Source organism: Salvelinus namaycush, chromosome 21 (genome assembly GCF_016432855.1).
Source record: "Salvelinus namaycush isolate Seneca chromosome 21, SaNama_1.0, whole genome shotgun sequence".
In the NCBI taxonomy this organism is placed as follows: Eukaryota; Metazoa; Chordata; class Actinopteri; order Salmoniformes; family Salmonidae; genus Salvelinus; species Salvelinus namaycush.
This window is the reverse complement of record NC_052327.1, coordinates 16,282,683-16,307,552: the sequence shown is the minus strand read 5'-3', so window position 1 is coordinate 16,307,552 and position 24,870 is coordinate 16,282,683. Positions and strand designations below refer to the sequence as shown.

General features: G+C 40.6%; 1 protein-coding gene across 2 annotated transcripts in view; it reads right to left on the bottom strand.

Annotated features, from left to right (window-relative positions):
- The window catches only part of LOC120066627 (calcium-dependent secretion activator 2-like), a 248,890-nt gene that overhangs the window by 85,980 nt on the left and 138,040 nt on the right, over window positions 1-24,870 (bottom strand). For both annotated transcript variants that reach the window (XM_039018054.1, XM_039018056.1), the window contains exons 9-12: window positions 17,516-17,582; window positions 16,872-16,980; window positions 16,523-16,720; window positions 10,314-10,450 (exon numbers count right to left, since the gene is read on the bottom strand). In XM_039018054.1, coding sequence (XP_038873982.1) covers window positions 10,314-10,450; window positions 16,523-16,720; window positions 16,872-16,980; window positions 17,516-17,582 — 511 coding nt within the window. The remainder of the gene's footprint in view (window positions 1-10,313; window positions 10,451-16,522; window positions 16,721-16,871; window positions 16,981-17,515; window positions 17,583-24,870) is intronic.

The following is a 24,870-nucleotide window of genomic DNA, read 5'->3' as shown; positions in this document are numbered from 1 at the left end:
TTGACCGATGGAACGGAGCTCCCTCTCACGTGAACGCGCCTCTTCAATGCGTGATCACCTCGTGGCAGTGGTGACTAATTCCTGTCTCCTTCGGCCCCCTTCACATTAGAGTCATCAGGCAAAGTTCTATTGACTGTTGACATCTAGTGGAAGCCGTAGGAAGTGAAAACTCATTAATATCTCGCTGTAATTTCAATGAGAGCTTGGTTGAAAATCTAGCACCCCCAGAAAAAATCCAAACAGGAAGTGGAACTTCTCAGGTTTTTGCCTGCCATATGAGTTCTGTTATACTCACAGATATAATTCAAACAGTTTTAAAAACTTCAGAGTGTTTTCTATCCAATACTAATAATAATATGCATATATTAGTAACTGGGACTGAGGAGCAGGCCGTTTACTTTTGGCACCTTTCATCCAAGCTACTCAATACTGCCCCTGCAGCCATAAGAAGTTAACACAGTGTCCAAAGAAGGGCCAGATGTATACAGAATGGTGTCGTCTGCGTAGAAGTGAATCAGGGAATCAACCACAGCAAGAGCGACATCATTGATATATACAGAGAAAAGAGTCGGCCCGAGAATTGAACCCTGTGGTACCCCCATAGAGACTGCCAGAGGTCCGGACAACAGTTTCTCCGATTTGACACACTGAACTCTGTCTGGTGAACCAGGCGAGGCAGTCATCTGAGAAACCAAGGCTATTGAGTCTGCCAATAAGAATACGGTGATTGACAGAGTCGAAAGCCTTGGCCAGGTCGATGAAGACGGCTGCACAGTACTGTCTTTTATCGATGGCGGTTATGATATCGTTTAGTACCTTGAGCGTGGCTGAGGTGCACCCGTGACCAGCTCGGAAACCAGATTGCACAGCGGAGAAGGTACGGTGGGATTCGAAATGGTCAGTGATCTGTTTATTAATGTGGCTTTCGAATACAAATTGCAGACACAAAATAGGAAGGAGCGAGATGTTGATTAAAAAAAGTTTTACTTTAAAATTGACATTTTATTTGCTTTAGATTAGAACAACCATCTACACCATTTTAACCAAGAGTCCATGATGTTGGTTTATTACTTTCCGTTAAAATCAAATGATTCAATAAATGTATGTAATCTTTTTTTTTTTTTTTTAAACACTGCTTCATGTCACTAGATGATGAACTGCTCATTTACATTATTCATTTACACTACAGTTGACTTACAGCACCCTCAGAAAGTGTTCACAACCCTTGACTTTTCCCAAAAATAATTGCATTACTGCCTGAATTTAAAATAGATTTTTTTTGTCACTGGACTACTCACAATACCCCATAATGTCAAAGTGTAATTATATTTTACAATTTTCTTTACAAATTCATAAAAAATGAAAAGCTGAAATGTCTGGAGTTAATAAGTATTCAACCCCTTTGTTATGGCAAGCCTAAATACATTCAGGAGTAAATATTTGCTTAATAAGTTCCATGGACTCAATAATAGTGCAATAATAGTGTTTAACATGATTTTTGACTACCTCATTTCTCACTGAATTTCAACCACAAAGACCAGGGAGGTTTTCCAATGCCTAGCAAAGAAGGGCACCTATTGGTAGATGAAAATAGAAAAAAACACACACCCATTGAATATCCCTTTGAGCATAGTGAAGTTATTAATTACACTTTGGATGGTGTGTCAATATACCCAGTCACTACAAAAATACAGGCATCCTCAGTTGCCAGAGAGGAAGGAAACCACTCAGGGATTTCACCATGAGGCCAATAGTGACTTTAAAACAGTTGCAGAGAAGGAAGCCTGTACAGAATACATCCTGTTAGCAACAAGGCACTAAAGCAATACGGAAAAAATGTGGCAACGCAATTCACTTTTTGTCCTGAATACAGAGAAAGTGTAACGTCCAGCAAATCCAATAGTGGTGGCTGATTCATGTTATGGGTATGCTCATAATCATTAACTTCTTTGGGACAGGGGGGCAGTATTGAGTAGCTTGGATAAAAAGGTGCCCAGAGTAAACTGCCTGCTACTCAGTCCTAAAAGCTAGAATATGCATATTATTAGTATATTTGGATAGAAAACACTCTGAAGTTTCTAAAACTGTTTGAATGATGTATGTGAGTATAACAGAACTCATATGGCAGGCAAAAACCTGAGAAAAAATCCAACCAGAAAGTGGGAAATCTGAGGTTTGTAGTTTTTCAACTCGTTGCCTATCCAAGATACAGTGGAAATGGGGTCATATTGCACTTCCTAAGGCTTCCACTAGATGTCAACAGTCTTTAGAACCTTGTTTGATGCTTCTACTGTGAAGGAGGGGGGAATGGGAGCTTGAATGAGTCAGAGGTCTGCCAGAGTGGCATGAGCTTGTCACGCGCGTTCACGTGAGAGGTAGCTTGCGTTCCATTGCAATTCTAGAGACAAAGGAATTCTCCGGTTGGAACATTATTGAAGATTTATGATAAAAACATCCTAAAGATTGATTCTATACTTAGTTTGACATGTTTCTACGAACTGTAATATGACTTTTCGTCTGAACTTTCACCTGGACCTGCCCGCGCGTCGTGAGTTTGGATTGTGTACTAAACGCGCAAACAAAAAGGAGGTATTTGGACATAAATGATGGACTTTATCGAACAAATCAAACATTTATTGTGGAACTGGGATTCCTGGGAGTGCATTCTGATGAAGATCATCAAAGGTAAGTTAATATTTATAATGCTATTTCTGACTTTGTTGACTCCACAACATGGCGGATATCTGTATGGCTTGTTTGGGCTCTGAGCGCTGTACTCAGATTATTGCATGGTGTGCTTTTTCGGTAAAGCTTTTTTGAAATCTGACACAGCGGTTGTATTAAGGAGAAGTTTATCTAAAGTTCCATGCATAACACTTGTATTTTCATCAACATGTATGATGAGTATTTCTGTAAATTGATGTGGCTCTGCAAAATCACCGGATGTTTTGGAAGTAAAACATTACTGAACGTAACGCGCCAATGTAAACTGAGAGTTTACTTTATCGAACAAAACATACATATATTGTGTAACATGAAGTCCTATGAGTGTCATCTGATGAAGATCATCAAAGGTTAGTGATTCATTTTATCTCTATTTCTGCTTTTTGTGACTCTCTTTGGCTGGAAAAATGGCTGTGTTTTTCTGTGACTATGTACTTACCTAACATAATCGTTTGGTGTGCTTTTGTCATAAAGCCTTTTTGAAATCTGACACATTGGCTGGATTCACAACAAGTGTAGCTTTAATTTGGTGTATTGCATGTGTGATTTCATGAAAGTTTAATTTCTATAGTAATTTATTTGAATTTGACCCTCTGCATTTTCACTGGATGTTGGACGATTTCGTCCCACATATCCCAGAGAGGTTTTAAGGACTGTGGAGTTTTTCAGGATAAAAATGTAAAGGAATGGAGCTAAGGACAGGCAAAATCCTAGAGGAAAACCTGGTTCAGTCTGCTTTCCACCAGACACTGGGAGATTAATTCACCTTTCAGCGGGACAATAACCTAAAACACAAAGCCAAATCTACACTAGAGTTGCTTACCAAGAAGACAGTGAATGTTCCTGAGTGGCCGAGTTACAATTTTGACTTAAACGACACCTATTTTCACCTATTTTGAATGTTATTTTGTTTTTGTGCATCTCTGAGTGATGTTCTATCGATTCCCTGGGTCATTTAATGTTTTCAGGAGTATCTGAGTTTCTTGCCGTTTAAGCAGGCAGAAATCTGGACGGTAAGTCACTCTCACTACACTGGAAGTTAATAGGAAAATACATTTTAGATCACGAAATTGTCTATCATACATGTCAGATTTCAATACTGGCCGATGTCATAACTCGGGAGGATGTCTTCTCTTGAAAGCCATTGATAATATTTTTGCAATATTCTGACCTCGAGAAATGTGTAATTTAACGGAGGGTCTAGGACATTTTACTCTTTAGTCCAGAGTGCATTACATAGTGCCGTTGCCAAAGATATTATAGAAAGGAGATATGAATCCAATGAATGAAGGAGCGTATAACGCCCCACCCAGCAGAATGTCGACCAATCGCGTTCATGTTGTCATGCCGCGTCACGCGGGTTGCTAAGCTAATCGTCACTCAATCCCTTCTCAAAGTCAGTGTATATGGTGTATTCGGAAAGTATTCAGACCCCTCGACTTTTTCCACATATTGTTACGTTACACCCTCATTCTAAAGATGTGTTTTTTTTAATTCTCCAAATCAATCTACACACATTACCCCATAAATACAAAGCGAAAATAGGTTTTTAGAAAAACAGAAATCCCTTATTTACATACAGTTGATGTCAGAAGTTTACATACACTTAGGTTGGAGTCATTAAAACTCATTTTTCAACCATTCCACACATTTCTTGTGAACAAACTAAAGTTTTGGTATTTTTCCAACAACTGTTTACAGACAGATTATTTCACTGTATCACAATTCCAGTGGGTCAGAAGTTACATACACTAAATTGACTGAAAGCATTGTTTGTACAGATGAACGTGGTACCTTCAGGCGTTTGGAAATTGCTCCCAAGGATGAACCAGACTTTTTTCAGACTTTTTCCAACAGCTTGGAAAATTCCAGAAATTATGTCATGGCTTTAGAAGCTTCTGATAGGCTAATTGACATCATTTGAGTTAATTGGAGGTGTACCTGTGGATGTATTTCAAGGCCTACCTTCAAACTCAGTGCCTCTTTGCTTGATATCATGGGAAAATCAAAATAAATCAGCCAAGACCTCAGATAAAAATAATTTGTAGACCACAAATTCATCCTTGGGAGCAATTTCCAAATGCCTGAAGGTACCACGTTCATCTGTACAAACAATAGTACGCAAGTGTAAACACCATGGGACCATGCAGCCGTCATACCGCTCAGGAAGGAGACACGTTCTGTCTCCTAGAGATGAAAGTACTTTGGTGCGAAAAGTGCAAATCAATCCCAGAACAACAGCAATGGACCTTGTGATTATGCTGGAGGAAACGGGTACAAAAGTATCGATATCCACAGTAAAACGAGTCCTATATCGACATAACCTGAAAGGCCGCTCAACAAGGAAAAAGCCACTGCTCCAAAACCGCCATAAAAAAAGCCAGACTTCAGTTTGCAACTGCACATGGGGACAAAGATTGTACTTTTGGAGAAATGTGCTCTGGACTGATGAAACAAAAATATAACTGTTTGGCCATAATGACCATCGTTATGTTTGGAGGAAAAAGGGGGAGGCTTGCAAGCTGAAGAACAACATCCCAACCGTGAAGCACAGGGGGTGGCAGCATCATGTTGTGGGGGTGCTTTGCTGCAGCAGGGACTGGTGCACTTCACAAAATAGATGGCATCACAAGGAAAGAAAATGATGTGGTTATATTGAAGCAACATCTCAAGACATCAGTCAGGAAGTTAAAGCTTGGTCACAAATGGGTCTTCCAAATGGACAATGACGCCAAGCATACTTCCAAAGTTGTGTCAAAATGGCTTAAGGACAACAAATTCAAAGTATTGGAGTGGCCATCACAAAGCCCTGACCTCAATCCTTTAGAACATTTGTGGGCAGAACTGAAAAAGCATGTGTGAGCAAGGAGGCCTACAAACCTGACTCAGTTACACCAGCTCTGTCAGGAGGAATGGGCCAAAATTCAACAAACTTATTGTGGGAAGCTTGTGGAAGGCAACCCGAAACATTTGACCCAAGTTAAACAATTTACAGGCAATGCTACCAAATACTAATTGAGTGTATGTAAACTTCTGACCCACTGGGAATGTGATGAAAGAAATAAAAGCTGAAATAAATAATTATCTCTACTATTATTCTGACATTTCACATTCTTAAAATAAAGTGGTGATCCTAACTGACCTAAGACAGGGAATTTTTACTTGGATTCAATGTCAGGAATTGTGAAAAACTGAGTTTAAATGTATTTGGCTAAGGTGTATGTAAACTTCCAACTTCAACTGTAGGTACTAAGATTCTTTGCTATGAGCTCAGGTGAGCTCAGGTGCATCCTGTTTCCATTGATCATCCTTGAGATGTGTCTACAGCTTGATTAGAGTCCACCTGTAGTAAATTTAATTGATTGGATATGATTTGCAAAGGCACACACCTGTCTATATAAGGTCCCACAGTTGACAGTGCATGTCAGAGAAAAAAACCAAGCCATGAGGTCGAAGGAATTATCCGTAGAGCTCTGAGACAGGATTGTGTCAAGGCACAGATCTGGGGAAGGGCCTTGATCAGGGATGTGACCAAGAACCTGATGGTCACTCTGACAGAGCTCCTCTACGGAGATGGGAGAAACTTCCAGAACGACAACCATCTCTGCAGCACTCTACCAATCAAGCCTTTATGGTAGAGTGGCCAGACAGAAGCCACTCCTCAGTAAAATGCACATGACAGCCCGCTTGGAATTTGCCAAAAGACACCTAAAGGACTTTCAAACCATGACAAACAAGATTCTCTTGTCTGATAAAACCAAGATTGAACGATTTGGCCTGACTGGAGCGAAGGTTCACCTTCCAACAAGGACAACAACTCTAAATTGATAGCTGTAAAATTGCCTAAGCAAAATGCACTAACTATCTACGTTACATGTTAAAATTGTCTTCGGTATTATTGTGATAGCTACGTTTGCTAGCCAGCCTATAGAGAGAGCATTGCATTGTGGATTTTGATGTTGACTTGAGCTGTAACAGATTTCTACTATGATTTTCCATGTTGCTACCAACCTTATTATAATGCCAAAATTAAACATTTGTTCACTAAAAATATTGTTCTCACATATCAGTGTTAACACTGTAAATTAGAGGTTTTGGCTGGATTTTCCCTTTAAATCTGATTGGAAAACTATGTCAAGACTTGAAAATGGTTGTCTAGCAATGATCCTCAACCAATTTGACAGATCTTGAAACATTTTCAAAATGATAAATGGGCAAATATGGTAAAATCCAGGTGTGCAAAGCTCATAGAGACTTACCCAGAAAGACTCACAGCTGTAATCAATGCCAAAGGTGAATCTAACATGTATTGACTCAGGGGTGTGAATACATTTGCTAAAATGTCTAAAAACATCTTTTCACTTTGTAATTATGGAGTACTGTGTGTAGATGGGTGAGGGAAAAAAACGATTTAATCAATTTGGAATTCAGGCTGTAACAACAAAATGTGTAATAAGTCATACTTTCTGAAGGAACAATATGCTCTGTCAAACAGAGGTTTTGACAGAGCAAATTGTTTTCTGAGCATTGTTCTCAAGGCCTCATTCAAGTGTATTCTCTCATGTGACTAGCGCAAAGCAATTAAGAGCTATTCGTCAGCGGTGATATTTCTAATTAAAATGATCTTAATTGCTTTGCTAGGGCTAAGGAGGAGGTGTGTCGTGGTGAGAGGAGGGTGTGTGTGTGCGTGTGTGTGGGCGTGTGTGTGTCTGAATAATAATTCGGTTTCAGCATGACTGGCCATTCCACCTACTAGTTTGGCAACACTTTCACACTGATGAGGAAGAATCTTAGTATATGTGTATTAGAGAGTCTTCATGCATGTGTGTGTGTGTGTGTGGTGTCACAAGCCTCAACCTTAACCTTTTTAACATGACTCATTTTTCAAGAGTGGCCTTTACATGTATACAAACACACAGACAAGAAAACGTGTGTTAAATATACAGTACCAGTCAAAAGTTTGGACTCACCTACTCATTCCAGGGTTTTTCTTTATTTTGACTGTTTTCTACATTGTAGAATAATAGTGAAGACATCAAAACTATGAAATAACACATATGGAATCATGTAGTAGCCAAAAAAGTGTTAAACAAATCAAACATATTTTATATTTGAGATTCTTCAAAGTAGCCACCCTTTGCATTGATGACAGCTTTGCACACTCTTGGCATTCTCTCAACCAGCTTCACCTGGAATACTTTTCCAACAGTCTTGAAGGGGTTCCCACATATGCTGAGCACTTGTTGGCTGCTTTTCCTTCACTCAGCAGTCCAACTCATCCTAAACCATCTCAACTAGGTTGAGGTTGGGTGATTGTGGAGGCCAGGTCATCTGATGCAGCACTGCATCACTCTCGCTCTTGGTCAAATAGCCCTTACACACCCCTTACACACTGGAGGTGTGTTGGGTCATTGTCCTGTTGAAAAGCAAATTATAATCCAACTAAGCGCAAACAAGATGGGATGGCGTATCGCTGCAGAATGCTGGGGTAGCCATGCTGGTTAAGTGTGCCTTGAATTCTAAATAAATCACAGACAGTGTCACCAGCAACACACCCCCACACCATCACACCTCCTCCTGCATGCTCCATGGTGAGAACCACACATGCAGATATAATCCGTTCAACTACTCTGTGTCTCACAAAGACACGGCGGTTGGAACCAAAAATCAAAAATTTAGATTTATCAGACCAAGCAAGTCTCTTCTTATTAGTGTCCTTTAGTACTGGTTTCTTTGCAGCAATTCGACCATGAAGGCCTGATTCACAGTCTTCTCTGAACAGTGGATGTTGAGATGTGTCTGTTACTCTATGAAGCGTTTTATTTGGGCTGCAATTTCTGAGACTGGTAACACTAATGAACTTATCCCCTGCAGCAGAGGTAACTCTGGGTCTTTCATTCCTGTGGCGGTCCTCATGAGAGCCAGTTTCAACATAGCGCTTTATGGTTTTTGAGACTGCACTGAAGAAACTTTCAAAGTTTTTGAAATGTTCCGTATTGACTGACCTTCATGTCTTAAAGTAATGATGGACTGTCATTTCTCTTTGCTGATTTGAGCTGATCTTGCCATAATACGGACTTGGTCTTTTACCAAATACGGCAATCTTCTGTATACCACCCCTACTTTGTCACAACACAACTGATTGGCTCAAATGCATTAAGAAGGAAAGAAATTCCACAAATTAACTTGGAACAAGGCACACCTGTTAATTGACTACCCCATGAAGCTGATTGAGAGAATGCCAAGAGTATGCAGGTGTTATCAAGGCAAAGGGTGTCTACTTTGAAGAATCTAAAATATATTTTGATTTGTTTAACACTTTTTTGGCTACTACATGATTCCATATGTGTTATTTCATTGTTTTGATGTCTTCACCATTATTCTACAATGTAGAAAGTTGTAAAAAATAAAGAAAAACCCTGGAATGAGTAGGTGTGTCCAAACTTTTGACTGGTACTGTAGTTTTTCACATAATATCCAGTTTAGTGGTTAGTATATGATCCTATGTTAAAGCTTGACCACAGGATTATTTTATGTCTTGACACCCATCCAGACTTTTTTCTAAAGACCTACATGTGTGCATATACTCCAGGTTGGCTATAGTCCAAGATTCTGCTTGGTTCATCTGCTGTTCGATGACAGGACATAGCAGCCACACTGTTTGATTGTATCAAAGTGTTGATGTACAGTAGGATTCTATTTTACTTCAAATAAAACCAACAACATCCTGGGCATATGGAAAATTCAATAAGTACCACAACCTTTTGACAACCCAAATCTGATTTACCATCAAAAGGGCTAACCCTACTTCTTAACAGAAGTCATTCTGAATGTGGTTACAACGGGGACTACAAGTTGATACACAAAGCCCTCGTCAATAACAAAGGCATTCACATGGCAAAGACACAGGGTGGTTGAGGTTGACTATATAAGTCTAAATACTATCTTCTCGTGGAAGATAAAGGGAAGTCCTTATGAGTCAGGTAGGAAAATAAAAGAGGCACGGGTGTCAGTATGGAGGGAGCTCATCCCTCATTAGTCTGATTTGAATGAGGAATCGTTAGTTGGACCATATGCTCATAAACTCTTTTTAATCTCAACTCAATAGCAGTATATAAAGGGATTGGATCTGATTTTGAATCTGAAAGATGGCCTATTTATACTATTTCACATTCAAAATCTGCGTATAGCTGAATTCCTGAAATTGAAAGGGAATTGACCACTAGCGCACATATGGCCAAGTACACCCCCCCCCCCCCTTCTCTGTGCCATGCATGGCTTTTGGCTTCCTTTCCACTGAATAGGCCCAGCAGTTGTCTGTGGGGGTCATGTTTCTATTTGGGAAGTATTGATTAGTACCGTTTATCCCCCTTCATTGAGTGTGAGAGTTCCCAAAACCCCGAGGCATGAGATTCTTGCTGCACGCAGAGTCCTAAAGCTAGGCCGAGCAGAGGCTTTCTCTCCCACTCTCTCTCCCCCTCCCAAAATTGGAGGCCTGTCTCCTTTTTTTCAGAAATGTCTGGCATATAGACAAAAAAAACAATCAATTAAGGACAATCTTACTCTGCCCCTCTCTCACTTTCTCTCACCAGGCAGGAGAAGGAGTCATTCATCCGGTGCTGTAGGGTCTGTTTCTGCAGAAAAGGGAATAAGGCGGCGTGGTCGAACCGACAGGGCACCGCAGAGATCAACTCCTCTACCCCCTGCCTCTGAGAGCAATCCAGACCTGAGAGAGCAGGAGAGAGAGAAAAAAAGAGAGTGAGCGAGAGTGTGAGTGAAAGAGAGAGAGTAAAAGCAGACAGAGAGAGGGTAAGAGGCCGAATGAGTATAAGAGCTATAGAGAAACGGTCGACCAAAAAAATCCATTCCATCCTGCATCTCCATCAATGAAAATAGATCATTTTACTGAACAATGGAGCGCAACTTTGCAAGCCCCGACAGCACAGACTCCTCCTGTTCAAATCAAATCCCAGCATACAGGCAGACAGAATGATGGAACATCTGCTCACAGCAATTCACACCTTTGAGTACAACCGTGAAACGGAGTGTAAAAAGGAGGGAACTCTATTCGACTGCATTGGCATCATCAGTTTTCGCTGCTTTGGTTATTAGTTCCCACCTCCATTGGCTTGAGATACTCTGTGAAATCCAGTTTCCAAATTTCAGCTGTAAATATGAGAAACTGACAGAAACTCTTGCAACAAGCGGGAGTATGTGAGGAAAAACAGTGACACAAACACAAGCATGTAACGCGTCTCGTCACAACACTGATATACTTAGTCTTGGTAAAGCACCACTTGAAAAAAGGTAAGTAATTTGGTCAGTGGTGGAAAAGCCTTGAACATGAAACTTAAGGGTCACCTTTTCAGTGGACCTTCCTAATGACTGTTCCTACATAGAGCCTGTGTATGTGTGTTTGTGTCCTACATCTCATTGTCTGTCTCTAAGGCTGGATATTTTCAATGTCACACAAAGAGTCAGTGAATGGACAGGGAAGGGAGAGAACATCGTTGAAAAGAACACATCAACCCACATACAGTTGAATTCAGAAGTTTACACACACTTAGGTTGGAGTCATTAAAACTTGTTTTTCAACCACTCCACAAATTTCCTGTTAACAAACTATAGTTTTGGGAAGTCGGTTAGGACATCTACTTTGTGCATGACACAAGTAATTTTTCCAACAATTGTTTACAGACAGATTATTTCACTTATAATTCACTGTATCACAATTCCAGTGGGTCAGAAGTGTACATACACTATGTTGACTGTGCCTTTAAACAGCTTGGAAAATTCCAGAAAATGATGTCATGGCTTTAGAAGCTTCTGATAGGCTAATTGACATAATTTGAGTCAATTGGAGGTGTACCTGTAGATGTATTTCAAGGCCTACCTTCAAACTCAGTGCCTCTTTGCTTGATATAATGGGAAAATCAAAAGAAATCAGCCAAGACCTCAGAAAGAAATGGTAGACCTCTACAAGTCTGGTTCATCCTTGGGAGCAATTTCCAAATGCCTGAAGGTACCACATTCTGTACAAACAATCGTACGCAAGTGTAAACACCATGGGACCATGCAGCCGTCATACCGCTCAGGAAGGAGACATGTTCTGTCTCCTAGACGTACTTTGGTGCGAAAAGTGCAAATCAATCCCAGAACAACAGCAAAGGACCTTGTGAAGATGCTGGAGGAAACAGGTACAAAAGTATCTATATCCACAGTAAAACGAGTCCTATATTGACATAACCTGAAAGGCCGCTCAGCAAGGAAAAAGCCACTGTTCCAAAACCACCTTAAAGAAAGCCAAACTACGGTTTGCAACTGCACATGGGGAGAAAGATCGTACTTTTGGAGAAATGTCCTCTGGACTGATGAAACAAAAATAGAACTGTTAGAACTGCCATAATGGCCATCGTTATGTTTGGGGGGAAAAGGGGGAGGCTTGCAAGCCAAAGAACACCATCCCAACTGTGAAGCACAGGGGTGGCAGCATCATGTTGAGGGAGTACTTTACTGCAGGAGGGACTGGTGCACGTCACAAAATAGATGGCATCATGAGGCAGGAAAATTATGTGGATATATTGGAGCAACATCTCAAGACATCAGTCAGGAAGTTAAAGCTTGGTCTCAAATGGGTATTCCAAATGGACAATGACTTCATGCATACTTCCAAAGTTGTGGCAAAATGGCTTAAGGTGAACAAAATCAAGGTATTAGAGTGGCCGTCACAAAGCTCTGACCTCCATCATATAGAACATTTGTGGGCAGAACTGAAAAAGCGTGTGCGAGCAAGGAGGCCTACAAACCTGACTCAGTTACACCAGCTCTGTCAGGAGGAATGGGCCAAAATTCAACAAACTTATTGTGGGAAGCTTGTGGACGGCTACCCAAAATGTTTGACCCAAGTTAAACAACTTAAAGGCAATGCTACCAAATACTAATTGAGTGTATGTAAACTTCTGACCCACTGGGAATGTGATGAAAGAAATAAAAGCTGAAATAAATCACTCTCTACTATTATTCTGACATTTCACATTCTTAAAATAAAGTGGTGATACTAACTGACCTAAGACAGGGAATTTTTACTAGGATTAAAATGTCAGGAATTGTGAAAAACTGAGTTTTAATGTATTTGGCTAAGGTGTATGTAAACTTCCGACTTCAACTGTACCATCCATAAACAGCTAGAAGCAATGATGCCAGGTCAGAGAAAGAAATAAGGAAAAAACACTGAAAGGAAAAAAGGAGAAGGTGAAAGAGATAAAGAGAGGATGAGGGCAGATACGACAGCCCTGTATGTGCCCAGGTTCACTTCCAGTCCTTTCAGACTCGTCCCAGTTAATGGCTGGTGTCGAGCAGAACGAGCAACCCCCATGAAAAGCCTAACACTCTCTCTTTTTCCATATTGTAGAAATACATTTGGGACCGACTTTTCTTCACATGACACATGGTCCCACAAAAGACCAAGGCTGTAGAGAAAATAATCTTTGCCCCCACGCCTCCAATGCCCGCGGCTTCACACCCGAGACAAGCAATAGTGATAGCTTTTTATTAACGCTGCAATTTCTGTCTCGTCCACCACTCTTGTATGAATGGAGAAAAGCCCCGTGCTTTGCCTGCAAGCGCTCTCTCAGACATTTGCGTCTCCCCCTCCACCCTCCTCTGTCGCTTTTGTAAAAAAAAAGGCAGCAGAAGTGCAATCCCCACAATCAACTCGGAATCGAAGCTCTCCCTTTTCTTTCCTTCTTTCTTTCACTTGCTTTTTCTGTACTCCTGCCCTTTGGCCCCCTTTTTCTTTAATTCTGATGTAGGTCATTTTACATTTGTTACCCTAAATGCGGAGTGTCCTTAATGTAATTTGGTTTAAGGCGTGGAGAAAGGGAGGAACAAGAAGATTCTAAAGAACACAAGACAAAGGGATATAGATTAAAGCTGATGATGAGACGGGGAGGGAGAGACACTATTGATTTAGGGGCAGCAGGAGGAGGCGTGATGTTAATTTATCCAGTCACTAGGAGAAATCCTATTGATCCGTGTCATCTTTAACTTCCAGCTACAGTATTATCTGTAGATGAGGGGAGGGGGGATGTTAATGTATCCAGACACTAGGAGAAATCCTATTGATCCGTGTCATCTTTAACATCCAGCTACAGTATTATCTGTAGATGAGGGGAGGGGGGATGTTAGAATATGTGTTTGTGTCTGTGTCTGTGTGTGTGTGTGTGTGTGTGTGTGTGTGTGTGTGTGTGTGTGTGTGTGTGTGTGTGTGTGTGTGTCTAGACAGGGAGTGTTGGAGTCGGGTCAGTTAGAGTGTGTGTATAATGTGTGTGTGTGGGGGGGTATGTGGATGAATGGGGTATGTTGGCGTGTGTGTTGGGTGAATGTGGCTAGACAGGTTGAAAGGGGTATGTACTGTGATGTGTGTGTGTTACAAAGAAAAACTTATGTGTGTCTCTGGAGTTATTGAATTGTAGCTGAAGGAGTATATCCCTTACGCCTGGTGTGGTACTAGGGAAGAGAATATGGATACAGGGGGAGGTGCAGGGGGTTGGCGCTCATTCTCTTCATATCCCTCTCTTTGAAGCCCCATCAGCGTTGTCACGGCAGCAGTCATATCCATGTGGCATGTCTCCCAGTGAGGTGGCAGATACGATGATGACAGGTTATCAACGTGGGCGAAGAGAGACACCGAGCGCTAACATCTCAGGTATACCAGGCGGAGTGATTTGATTTGTTCGAGCGAGCCCGGCATGGGAACTGAGGGGAGTGACAGATGCGGATGGACAGGTTATCGGAGTCTCAGCATCGCTCCTTGCCACATATGCACACACACACACACACACACAGACACCTTAAGTAGAACTCTGCTCAGAGGTCTCAGCTGTCCTGGTAGACTTGGCTGTCAATTAAAATATGAGAAAGGCTAAAACTATGAGACAGGTTGGACTTTAGTCCTAAACTTCAAACACTTGCTTTTCAAAACAGAAACTGACAAGAACCTTGACAGAGATCAGCATGATGAATGTGTCACAAATCAGTGAATCACAGAAGGGAAAAGATATGCGAGTCAAGAGCGACTTCTCTTCTAAGTTCACAATAGATTATTGGAAATGACAATCTGTTAAAACTACCTTCATGCATACAACAAAAGTGGTCGAACACTTTTGAACTAATCTTATACTATATCTATATGGTCAGCATGGCCTTTTTATGACGAAAACATATATACCGATAACAGCTCCATACAACATTAAATCCAGGTCAATAACGTCTGACTATACATATTAAAATGGTGTTGTTTCACGCAAACGATGAATGAATGATTGAAGGCCAGCTGAACAAAAACATGTTTACTACAGTGTCTTAGTGTTCATTTACTGAAACTAATGCTCAAATGCAGCATTTCAAGCAACGCAAGGATATTATTAATGGTGTAGCAACCTGGCATTCTCTAATGGGCTCAAATCTCCTTGAGGATAACGCTGACCTTCAACAAACACCCACGTTGCAAAACACCTATGCTGTGTGTGTGTGTAGGTTTGTGTGTGTGTGTGTGTGTGTGTGTCTGAGAGGAGGAGTGTGAAGATGACAAGGAAGACTGGTATACAGTGTAATTTTAGTGTGTGTGTGTGTGATTATTAGCTCGTTTTTTAACCTTTAAATCACACTACAGGAAAATTCTTCCAGGGTGCGTGAAGAGACATGAGCTCTGAGACACCATCATTAGAGAGGACTGCACACACGCATGTACACGCACACACACAATCATAACAACACTTAGCACTTCTGATTGTTCCCAGCTGAAGAGCTATTTCAAAGAGCCCTTCAAATTCCATAGCGTAATGCTGACAAAAAGAGAGAAAAAATTACAGTATAAAAATACAGAACAGACTCAATAAACCCCACGAACGTACGTGCATTTTAATTATCAAAATGATTCTGGTGTCAGAAAACACACTCTCTCTCTATCTCTCTTTCTCTCAACTGATGGGAGAAAAGTGTGTTGCCACACACACACAGCGGCTCGACATGCTCATGCTAACGGTCTCAATCAGCCCCACGCTGGCGTGTGTGTTCCAGCGAGCGCTCAGTCGATCAATGTCCTATCTCTGGCTACAGCACTGAACACTTTGCCTTGTCATAGACTCTCATCTCCTCTCCAGTCAAGTGAGTGGGTTAGACATTCATCTGTTTGAATTTGTTCAGTCACTCATTGCCTTTATTTATTTTCTTTCTGTGAACAATTGATGTAAAAAAAAATAGGAAATGTTTCACATCACCACAATCTTATTTTGGTGATGCTTATACACAAGGTGAGCGCACAATACCGATGTCTCAGTTGGTTGGACCTTGGGACTTGCTACAGTTGTGGGTTTGATTCAATTTGAAGACCTGTATGCGGTCAAATATATTATCAGCCTTGAACTTTACAATGGAGTGCAATGGAGCAGAATGTCCTGTTTTCTCTTTTCAAAACTGGTTGAATGGCTATTTTTACCCGGTGTACACCTGCAACTTACCACAGGAGAGATAAATTACACAGTAAACCAGATAACTTGCCTCCAACCAAATTAATTTTAATATTGGATGGTCCTGTGCAGTTCAATCAATCAAATGTGTGAACATTCAATTTCAACATATTTTAGATGAAATACTGAATCTTGCAAGGGTGTCAATAATTTTGTCAACTGTAAACTGAACATTCGTTAATTGTAAGTAAAAAATGTCAGCCAAATGACCATTTATATGATCTTATTTTTCAAGAATAAAGGAATAAATGCTGTTGAAGTGAACCTACTGAGCAGTGAGATTGGTGCGAATGGCTGGGAGTTCCCTGCTCTGCAGTTCTGGGTGGGTGGAATTGGTTTGTATGATTGGCCTGTAGCGCGGTACATGGCCTGAACCCACAGCATCCGGTCCTGCTCGTCATCATTGGCAAACACGACCAGGTCACCCTCCTTGACCGCATTGAAGAACACTCGACCACCCTGGAGACCTGAGAGAGAGAGAGAGAGACGAGGTATGTGGTGCAGATGGTCATAACAGAAGAGACAAGATGGATGGATAGATAAGGTATGGTATAGTGTCTTAACACAGCGTTAGTGTGAGTGTTGTAACAAGTGAGTTACCTGTGTGTGTGTGTGTACCAGGCTGGGGGTCGGAGTAGTCCACAGTGTAACCTTCTAGTTGCATCAGTTCATGGGGCTCAGACTTCTTCTCTCTATAGCTGCACATTGCAAAGGTGTATTGGCTGACCTGCAACAGTTATCAAGGGTTCACACACTCTGTATAAAATGGCATTATAATTAGTAAAAACAAATATTACGCTATGTTTTTAAAAAATATGGGAATCAGGTGATATAGTATAAGAGATTGTAATGTCCAGAAAATATCTTTGCATTACACAACCGTTTTTTTCGTCTCCCTTTTATAGATTGCTGCATATTTCTCTACATGGTCAACATGTGTTGCTTCATGATTCAAACAAACCTTTTTTTGTCTCTCTGTCAATTAAAACCACAAAAATATGCAGCAATAACAAAAACTGATAAGTCCCATAACATATTAACAGTTAATTCAAACATTTTGTGAAAAGACTCAAAGGTATGTGTATGAAGTGCAAAGGAGGGTCAACAAAAATGTATAAAACACACCCAAGAAAAACCACTGTGCAAAGAAAAGTCCACTAGGAAGAAACAATGTTAGAAGTTATACATTTGGCGAGTATACCTTAAAATATTGTATTGTTCTCAATGAAACACGTGTCAATGAATCAAGACATTTAGCCTACCTGGACAAGAACGAAATATCTTCTTTTCCAACGTTTCCAAACTCTCTGTCCCAACGCATAAAGGTACCTACAAATACAGAAAGATCAAGAGTCTTTATTGAAACATCTAATGCTAACTGTGTTTTATTACCGTGACGCTGGAACTCAAACTCATTTACCACTATTGGGATTATAGATTTGAAGAACTATTAACCCAAAGCAAATTCAATTGAATATAAATGTAATATATTATTTATAAAACACGAGTTGCATCTAAAAATGACACAACAAGACACAGCTCCAGTATATGCTAAATTTTTTGGTCATTGTGGAGTCAATGAGCAGCTCTTTTACAAAATTATTTCCAAGAATATAGACTATTTTATCATTCACTGAGAACATAAGAAATGTTCTTATAAAAAAAGACATTATTACCAGCACAGTGAGAAATTATAGGTTTACAACATTTTATTGAGGTTTATGCTGCAAATATTGTGACAAAGGGTAGGCCTAATTTATGAATTGCAAATACCAACTGTGATAGGCCAAATTGTAGAAGCATATTGCCTCGTGATTGATAATAATTACGGCCATGACACAACCAAGCAAATGTTCTCTCTGAGTCTCTTCCCTTGGAAAACTTTACCATTGTCAGAAATCGAATGATTCAAATCTGGAAGCTCCATAATCAAATCGCCAATTCATGGAAGTCAAACAATGGGAAATAACACGTGTGGGATATGGGAAAGTGGAAGGGGGAAATCCATAGATTGTGAAAACACTATAACGAGGAGGGGCTGCCCGTTACGAAAAGGCCTCCAGTCCAGGTTGGGAGCCCTTGTGAATGTGGATCTGAAAGCCTGGGCCATTCTCCGGGAGTTGGGTTAACATGTGGCAGAAGTAATCATCCACTTGTGAAAATTACTTTCTGTTCATACTCAAACACCTTTCAGCCACTCATGATCCCATTTGCGACCCCAGAGGTGCGGACCAATAAACACGCGGCCGCAGGAACATTTTCTGTCCTTGATACAATGCATGCTGATCATGCACTTCCTAAAGCCAAGTACACGCGTTTACATTTCCATTAGTAGGTCTAGTCTATACAAAATTAGAACAGCAGTTACATATATTCAAGCAACGCTTTGGCAATTTTTTAATTAATCAAATTAACTCAACAAAGAGAGAGCAGCCACAGTAGATTAAACTGTCACTTGTAAGAGAAAAGCAAGTGCTTACCAGGGCAAAGAGAGCCATTGATGGAGATTGCTAGGGTGAACCAAATAAAACATAATAAGTGATAAACAAAATATCTTCAGAAATGACATTGTCAAAAGGGGGTTAAGTTTACATTAAAAGAAGGTTATAATCAAAAAGGATAACAAGGCAACTAGATAGAAAAGACTACCCTGTACTCAATCAAGCATTTTTCAAGCATTTTTTTTCAGATTTGTCCTAATAGTTACCATCTACCAATTTTCCCAATTGTTTAAAATGTTAAAGACAGTATATTAATTTTGAAATATTAATATTGAAAAAAACTAAAACTGGACAATAACTAAAGAAACAGGCTGCAACATCAACCCTGCAGCTACTTCAAGTTTTGGAGTAACAATGCACCTGTGTGGACATTTGTTAGAACTGCACCTAGATGTTGCGAAGTACTATGCACGTTTTACATTCTCAAGCTTTCTCAATGTCCACACAAACCCCTTAGCCAAAAACACACGCACATACACCCTGGTGGTGTCTGTCCTGACTCCATTGTCTTCCGGTCATTATTAGTAGCCCCTCGGCCCCCTTCAAAAGGCTCTTAACACCAGTAGAGATTGTTTTATTTAAATTGAACCTTTATTTAACTAGGCAAGTCAGTTAAGAACACATTCTTATTTACAATGACTGTAGTGACGCCTCAAGCACTGAGGTGCAGTGCCTTAGACCACTGCGCCCGACAGACAGACACAGACAGACAGACAGACAGACAGACAGACAGACAGACAGACAGAGAGACAGAGACAGAGACAGACAGAGATTTTGTAAGATTCTTCTACATGTCCGGGGGAAAACTACAAGATCTGAGCAACAAACAAAAAAGAATCCCCTCATCCAGCTGATCCTGGGGCTGAGTTCACAAACCTGTTTAACTAACACACTAAAGCCTCAGGACCAGAGCACCAAATTACAACACAGTCAAAATTACCTATTGGCAAACAAGAACAAAGCAAAATGCAGTGCTATCTGGCCCTAAATCAACAGTACAGCATGGCAAACTATTTGAACATGGTTACTGATCAAAACCTTTGAGAGTCTGTACTTTGTCAAGGTTTTTCTGAGCACAGCTTTGCCATTGAGAAAGGTAGATGCAGGAAAACCTGGCTCTCTGTAGAAGAAAGGCTGTGCAACCACAGAACCACAGCAGAACCTGAGACAGAGCTGCATTTCCTGACAAAATCTTAAAATATATATAAAACAATTAGAAATGTGTCATTTCCCCAAATTTGAAACCCTTATTTAAGTTTTCAAAGACCTCTCTGATGAAAATAGGCTACCCGTCCTGTTGGGGGAAGACGCAGAGAGCTGTGGGTTGGCAGCGCACTACTATGCTGCCTGCCATAAAATGAGGGACAGTGTCTGACAGACCAACCAACCTGCACATGTCCTCTATGCCATTGCTATTGCCGACTGCATGGTTATTTTTACCCTTGATTATTGTTGTTACTGATTGTCCCGTTGACAATATGGATTATTATTATTTTAATTATGTTAATATTGTAAATGTATCAAAGTACAGTACTTTGACAATATGTACATTGTTACGTCATGCCAATAAAGCAAATTAAATATAATTTAAATTGAGAGAGAGGGGGGAGAGAAAAACACAGGAACAACAACAGTAAGACCAGAGTGGATGGAGCCCATTCACTCACACATTTGTACCCAAAAAGAAATAAAGGGGGTGAAGAGAGAGAGAGAGAGAAAGAGAGAGAGGCAGAAAAAGGAGGGGGGGTCTGAATGCAAGGGACTGAGAAAAGGGAGGGGTGGGAGAAGAGGAGAGCAAGAGATCTTAACTCTTTCCATCTTAGTGAATTGAAAGTGTGAGAGAGGATGAAGAGAGTGGGATATAGAGACATAGATAGGAAAGGTGAGCAGGGAGGTAGACAGAGATGGGGAGGAAGGCAGACAGAGGGAGAGAGAGTAAATGGGCTGAATGACCATAAATCACAACTTTGTTTTAAGTGAAGAGTAGAGAGAAAGAGAGAGGAGACAGAGCGAGCATGAAAGCGCTCCTCTGTGTATGTATGTACTGTATATCAGGGTTGTGGTCAATTCTGAATTGAGTTGTGAATTGATCTTAAATTCCAATTGAATTTTGGAATTTGAATTGCATTGGTCACACCCGACAGGAAGCATAACTTGAATTGAATTTGAAATAAAGAAAGTAGGCTGTAGGCTGTCATATCCGGTCACAACTTGCAGACTTGTTTACGTGCTGCTGTGCGTTTTGTTGCTAACCTTACTTTGCTACCTGACAACTTTACAGTTTTTACTTTTTAATTACCGTTTATATTTTTAGTTTTTCCCTCACTCAATTTTTTCACTCCGGATGCTTTATCTGGACATGATTCGTCAAGACCTCCAACAGCCGAACCTAAGTAGTAACATTAATTAACATGATGCCTTCTAATTGCAGTCGCTGTACTCATAATATACAGGATAATGATCGCCTTACGGCGAGGATAGCTGTGCTGCAAGCCCAGTTTCACACGCAATCGTTAGGCAAGGGTTATTTCAGTGTAGGAAAGGATGAAACAGCGTATGTGCCACCAGAAAGTACAGATAGTAGTATAAATCCCCTCGCACGGTCCCCGCAGCCAGACAACTTTCTCATGGCTTCTGGAGGGAAATGCTGTAGGAATGCTCAACCGGTGTCGCTCATTCAGCCGACAGAAACTTTCAACCGGTTCTCCCCATAAAGCAGCGAGTCGGAGTCTGAGGCCGAGCCTTCTCTGGTCTCTACTCCTCCCGTTACGGGGTCTGAGACGCCGAAGGCTCCCACCATTAGCTCTGACAAATTGAAAACCCTAGTCATTTGCATCCCGCAAAGGCGGAGGTGTTGCTAACATCTACGATAGATTTCATGACTAGAAAATTTGCTATGAAGCCTACTCAATCACTTTTTTATAGCTACTGTTTACAGGCCTCCTGGGCCATATACAGCGTTCCTCACTGAGTTCCCTGAATTCCTATCGGACCTTGTAGTCATAGCAGATACTATTCTAATTTTTGGTAACTTTAATATTCACATGGAAAAGTCCACAGACCCACTCCAAAAGGCTTTCAAAGCCATCATCGACTCAGTGGGTTTTGTCCAACATGTCTCCGGACCTACTCACTGCCCCAATCATACTCTGGACCTAGTTTTGTCCCATGGAATAAATGTTGTGGATCTTAATGTTTTTCCTCATAATCCTGGACTATAGGACCACCATTTTATTACGTTTGCATTCGCAACAACTAAATTCTCAGACAACCCAAAGATTCCTTGATGCCCTTCCTGTCACGACTTCAACCGAGGCAGGCTCTCCTTCCCGTTCGGGTGGCGCTCGGCGGTCGTCGTCACCGGCCTACTAGCTGCCACTGACTCTTTTTCCTCCCCCTCCTTATGTGTTTATTTGTATCACCTGGGTTTAGGTAATTGGCAATTAGTGTGGCTTTATTAGTCAGCCAGCCCGTACGCTTCTTTGTGCGGGATTGTTCATTTGTACTTTTGGATTCGGGAGTGGATGTATGTATTGTGGACTGGGTTTTGTCTTTCATGTTTGGACGTTTGTTTTATGACACCCAGTAAGTCCGTGTTGGACATTGGTATGCCGGTTGTGCATTAAAAAGTAAGCACCGTATTGAAGCTCTGTTGTTCCTGCGTCTGACTTCACACCCCCCGACACCCAGATCGTTACACTTCCAGACTCCCTCTGCCTACCCAAGGACATCAGAGGACAAAAATCAGTTAACCACCTAACTGAGGAACTCAATTTAACCTTGCGCAATACCCTAGATGCAGTTGCACCCCTAAAAACGAAAAACATTTGTCATAAAAAACTATCTCCCTGGTATACAGAAAACTCTAAACCTTCAAGCTGCATACTGGACCCTATTCCAACTAAACTACTGAAAGAGCTGCTTCCTGTGCTTGGCCCTCCTATGTTGAACATAATAAACGGCTCTCTATCCACCGGATGTGTACCAAACTCACTAAAAGTGGCAGTAATAAAGCCTCTCTTGAAAAAGCCAAACCTTGACCCAGAAAATATAAAGAACTATCGGCCTATATCGAATCTCCAATTCCTCTCAAACATTTTAGAAAAAGCTGTTGCGCAGCAACTCACTGCCTTCCTGAAGACAAACAATGTACACGAAATGCTTCAGTCTGGTTTTAGACCCCATCATAGCACTGAGACTGCACTTGTGAAGGTGGTAAATTACCTTTTAATGGCGTCAGACCGAGGCTCTGCATCTGTCCTCGTGCTCCTAGACCTTAGTGCTGCTTTTGATACCATCGATCACCACATTCTTTTGGAGAGATTGGAAACCCAAATTGGTCTACATGGACAAGTTCTGGCCTGGTTCAGATCTTATCTGTCGGAAAGATATGTTTGTCTCTGAATGGTTTGTCCTCTGACAAATCAACTGTAAATGTTGGTGTTCCTCAAGGTTCCATTTTAGGATCACTATTGTTTTCACTATATATTTTACCTCTTGGGGATGTCATTCGAAAACATAATGTTAACTTTCACTGCTATGTGGATGACACACAGCTGTACATTTCAATGAAACATGGTGAAGCCCCAAAATTGCCCTCGCTAGAAGCCTGTGTTTCAGACATAAGGAAGTGGATGGCTGCAAACTTTCTACTTTTAAACTCGGACAAAACAGAGATGCTTGTTCTAGGTCCCAAGAAACAAAGAGATCTTCTGTTGAATCTGACAATTAATCTTGATTTTTTGATTATGATTTTATTTGGATCTCTTTTAGTCCCCATTTGGACTAATCTTCCAAGAGTCCTTAAACATTAAAATACAATTTATAATCGGAACACATTTCCACATATAACACACTATTACAAACATACATCATATACTAACATAATGACCCAATAAATACTCAATCTAAAAAAATATTGATTCTTCATCTACTATAGTCCCACAACATTTCTATGTATTATATTGAAATCGTTTTAAAATAATTTATATATTGAAAGGTTTCTGGTTTGCTCAGTTAATTTATTCCATTTCTTTATTGCTCTAAATCGAAATGTTCTTATGCCTATTTCTCTTTTCTGTCTGGATAACGCATAGATGGTGGACAATCTATTCCTAGTATTTACGGAATGTCTGTCTCTTACCATCTGAATACCGTTGTGAATAGAACTTGGCCGTTTTAAATAATGTATATTATGAAATAAAATAAGCATGTTCCTTTCAATTATCTTATCGATTGATGACCAACCGAGAACATTGCGTATGACTGCAACAGAAGAACCATATCTCCACCTTAAAACGATCCTTGCTGCTTTGTTCTGTGCATTCTGCAGCCTCCTAACTTCACTTGATGATGCATTTCCCCAGACCACAGCACAGTAGTTCACCTGACTCTCAATTAATGCTTGTGTTATTTGCTGAAGAATTTTTCCTGGTAAATATTTAGCTATCCTTCTGATTATGCATGCTGTTTTAATATTTTTTTTTACATAGATTAGTTATTTGAGACGACCATGATAAGCAGTTGTCTAGTTGCACTCCCAATAGTTTGGTTTCTGCCACTTCTTCAATTTGTACTCCTCCCATACTAAATTGTATCCCATGCTGTTTTGGCCTTTTCCTAGTGGAACAGACCAACATAACTTTGGTTTTCTTGGTGTTTAAAACAAGTTAGTTTTGGCAAAACCACTCCCTAAAATTCTCCAAATCTCCTTGTAAAGCTTGCCGTACCTGTTGAACCGATTGTCTTGCTGTATAAATTGTAGTATCATCTGCAAATATAGTAGCTTGAGTTTCAGCTAAGGCATAGGGAAGGTCGTTGGTATATATTAAATAGAGAAGTGGCCCAAGGCAGCTGTCCTGCGGTATTCCACAGTTTAAAACATGAGGGGAAGAAAATGAACCATTGATATAGGTGGACTGTTTCCTGTCAGTTAGATATGACTGTACCCAATTCAATGCTACCTCCTTAAAACCATAATGCATTATTATGGTTGTACAGTCGTCTCAAATAAAACTGTGAAGGACCTGATCTCTCTTTTGACGAACATATCAAGATTGTTACAAGGACAGCTTTTTTCCATCTACGTAACATTGCAAAAATCAGAAATTTTCTGT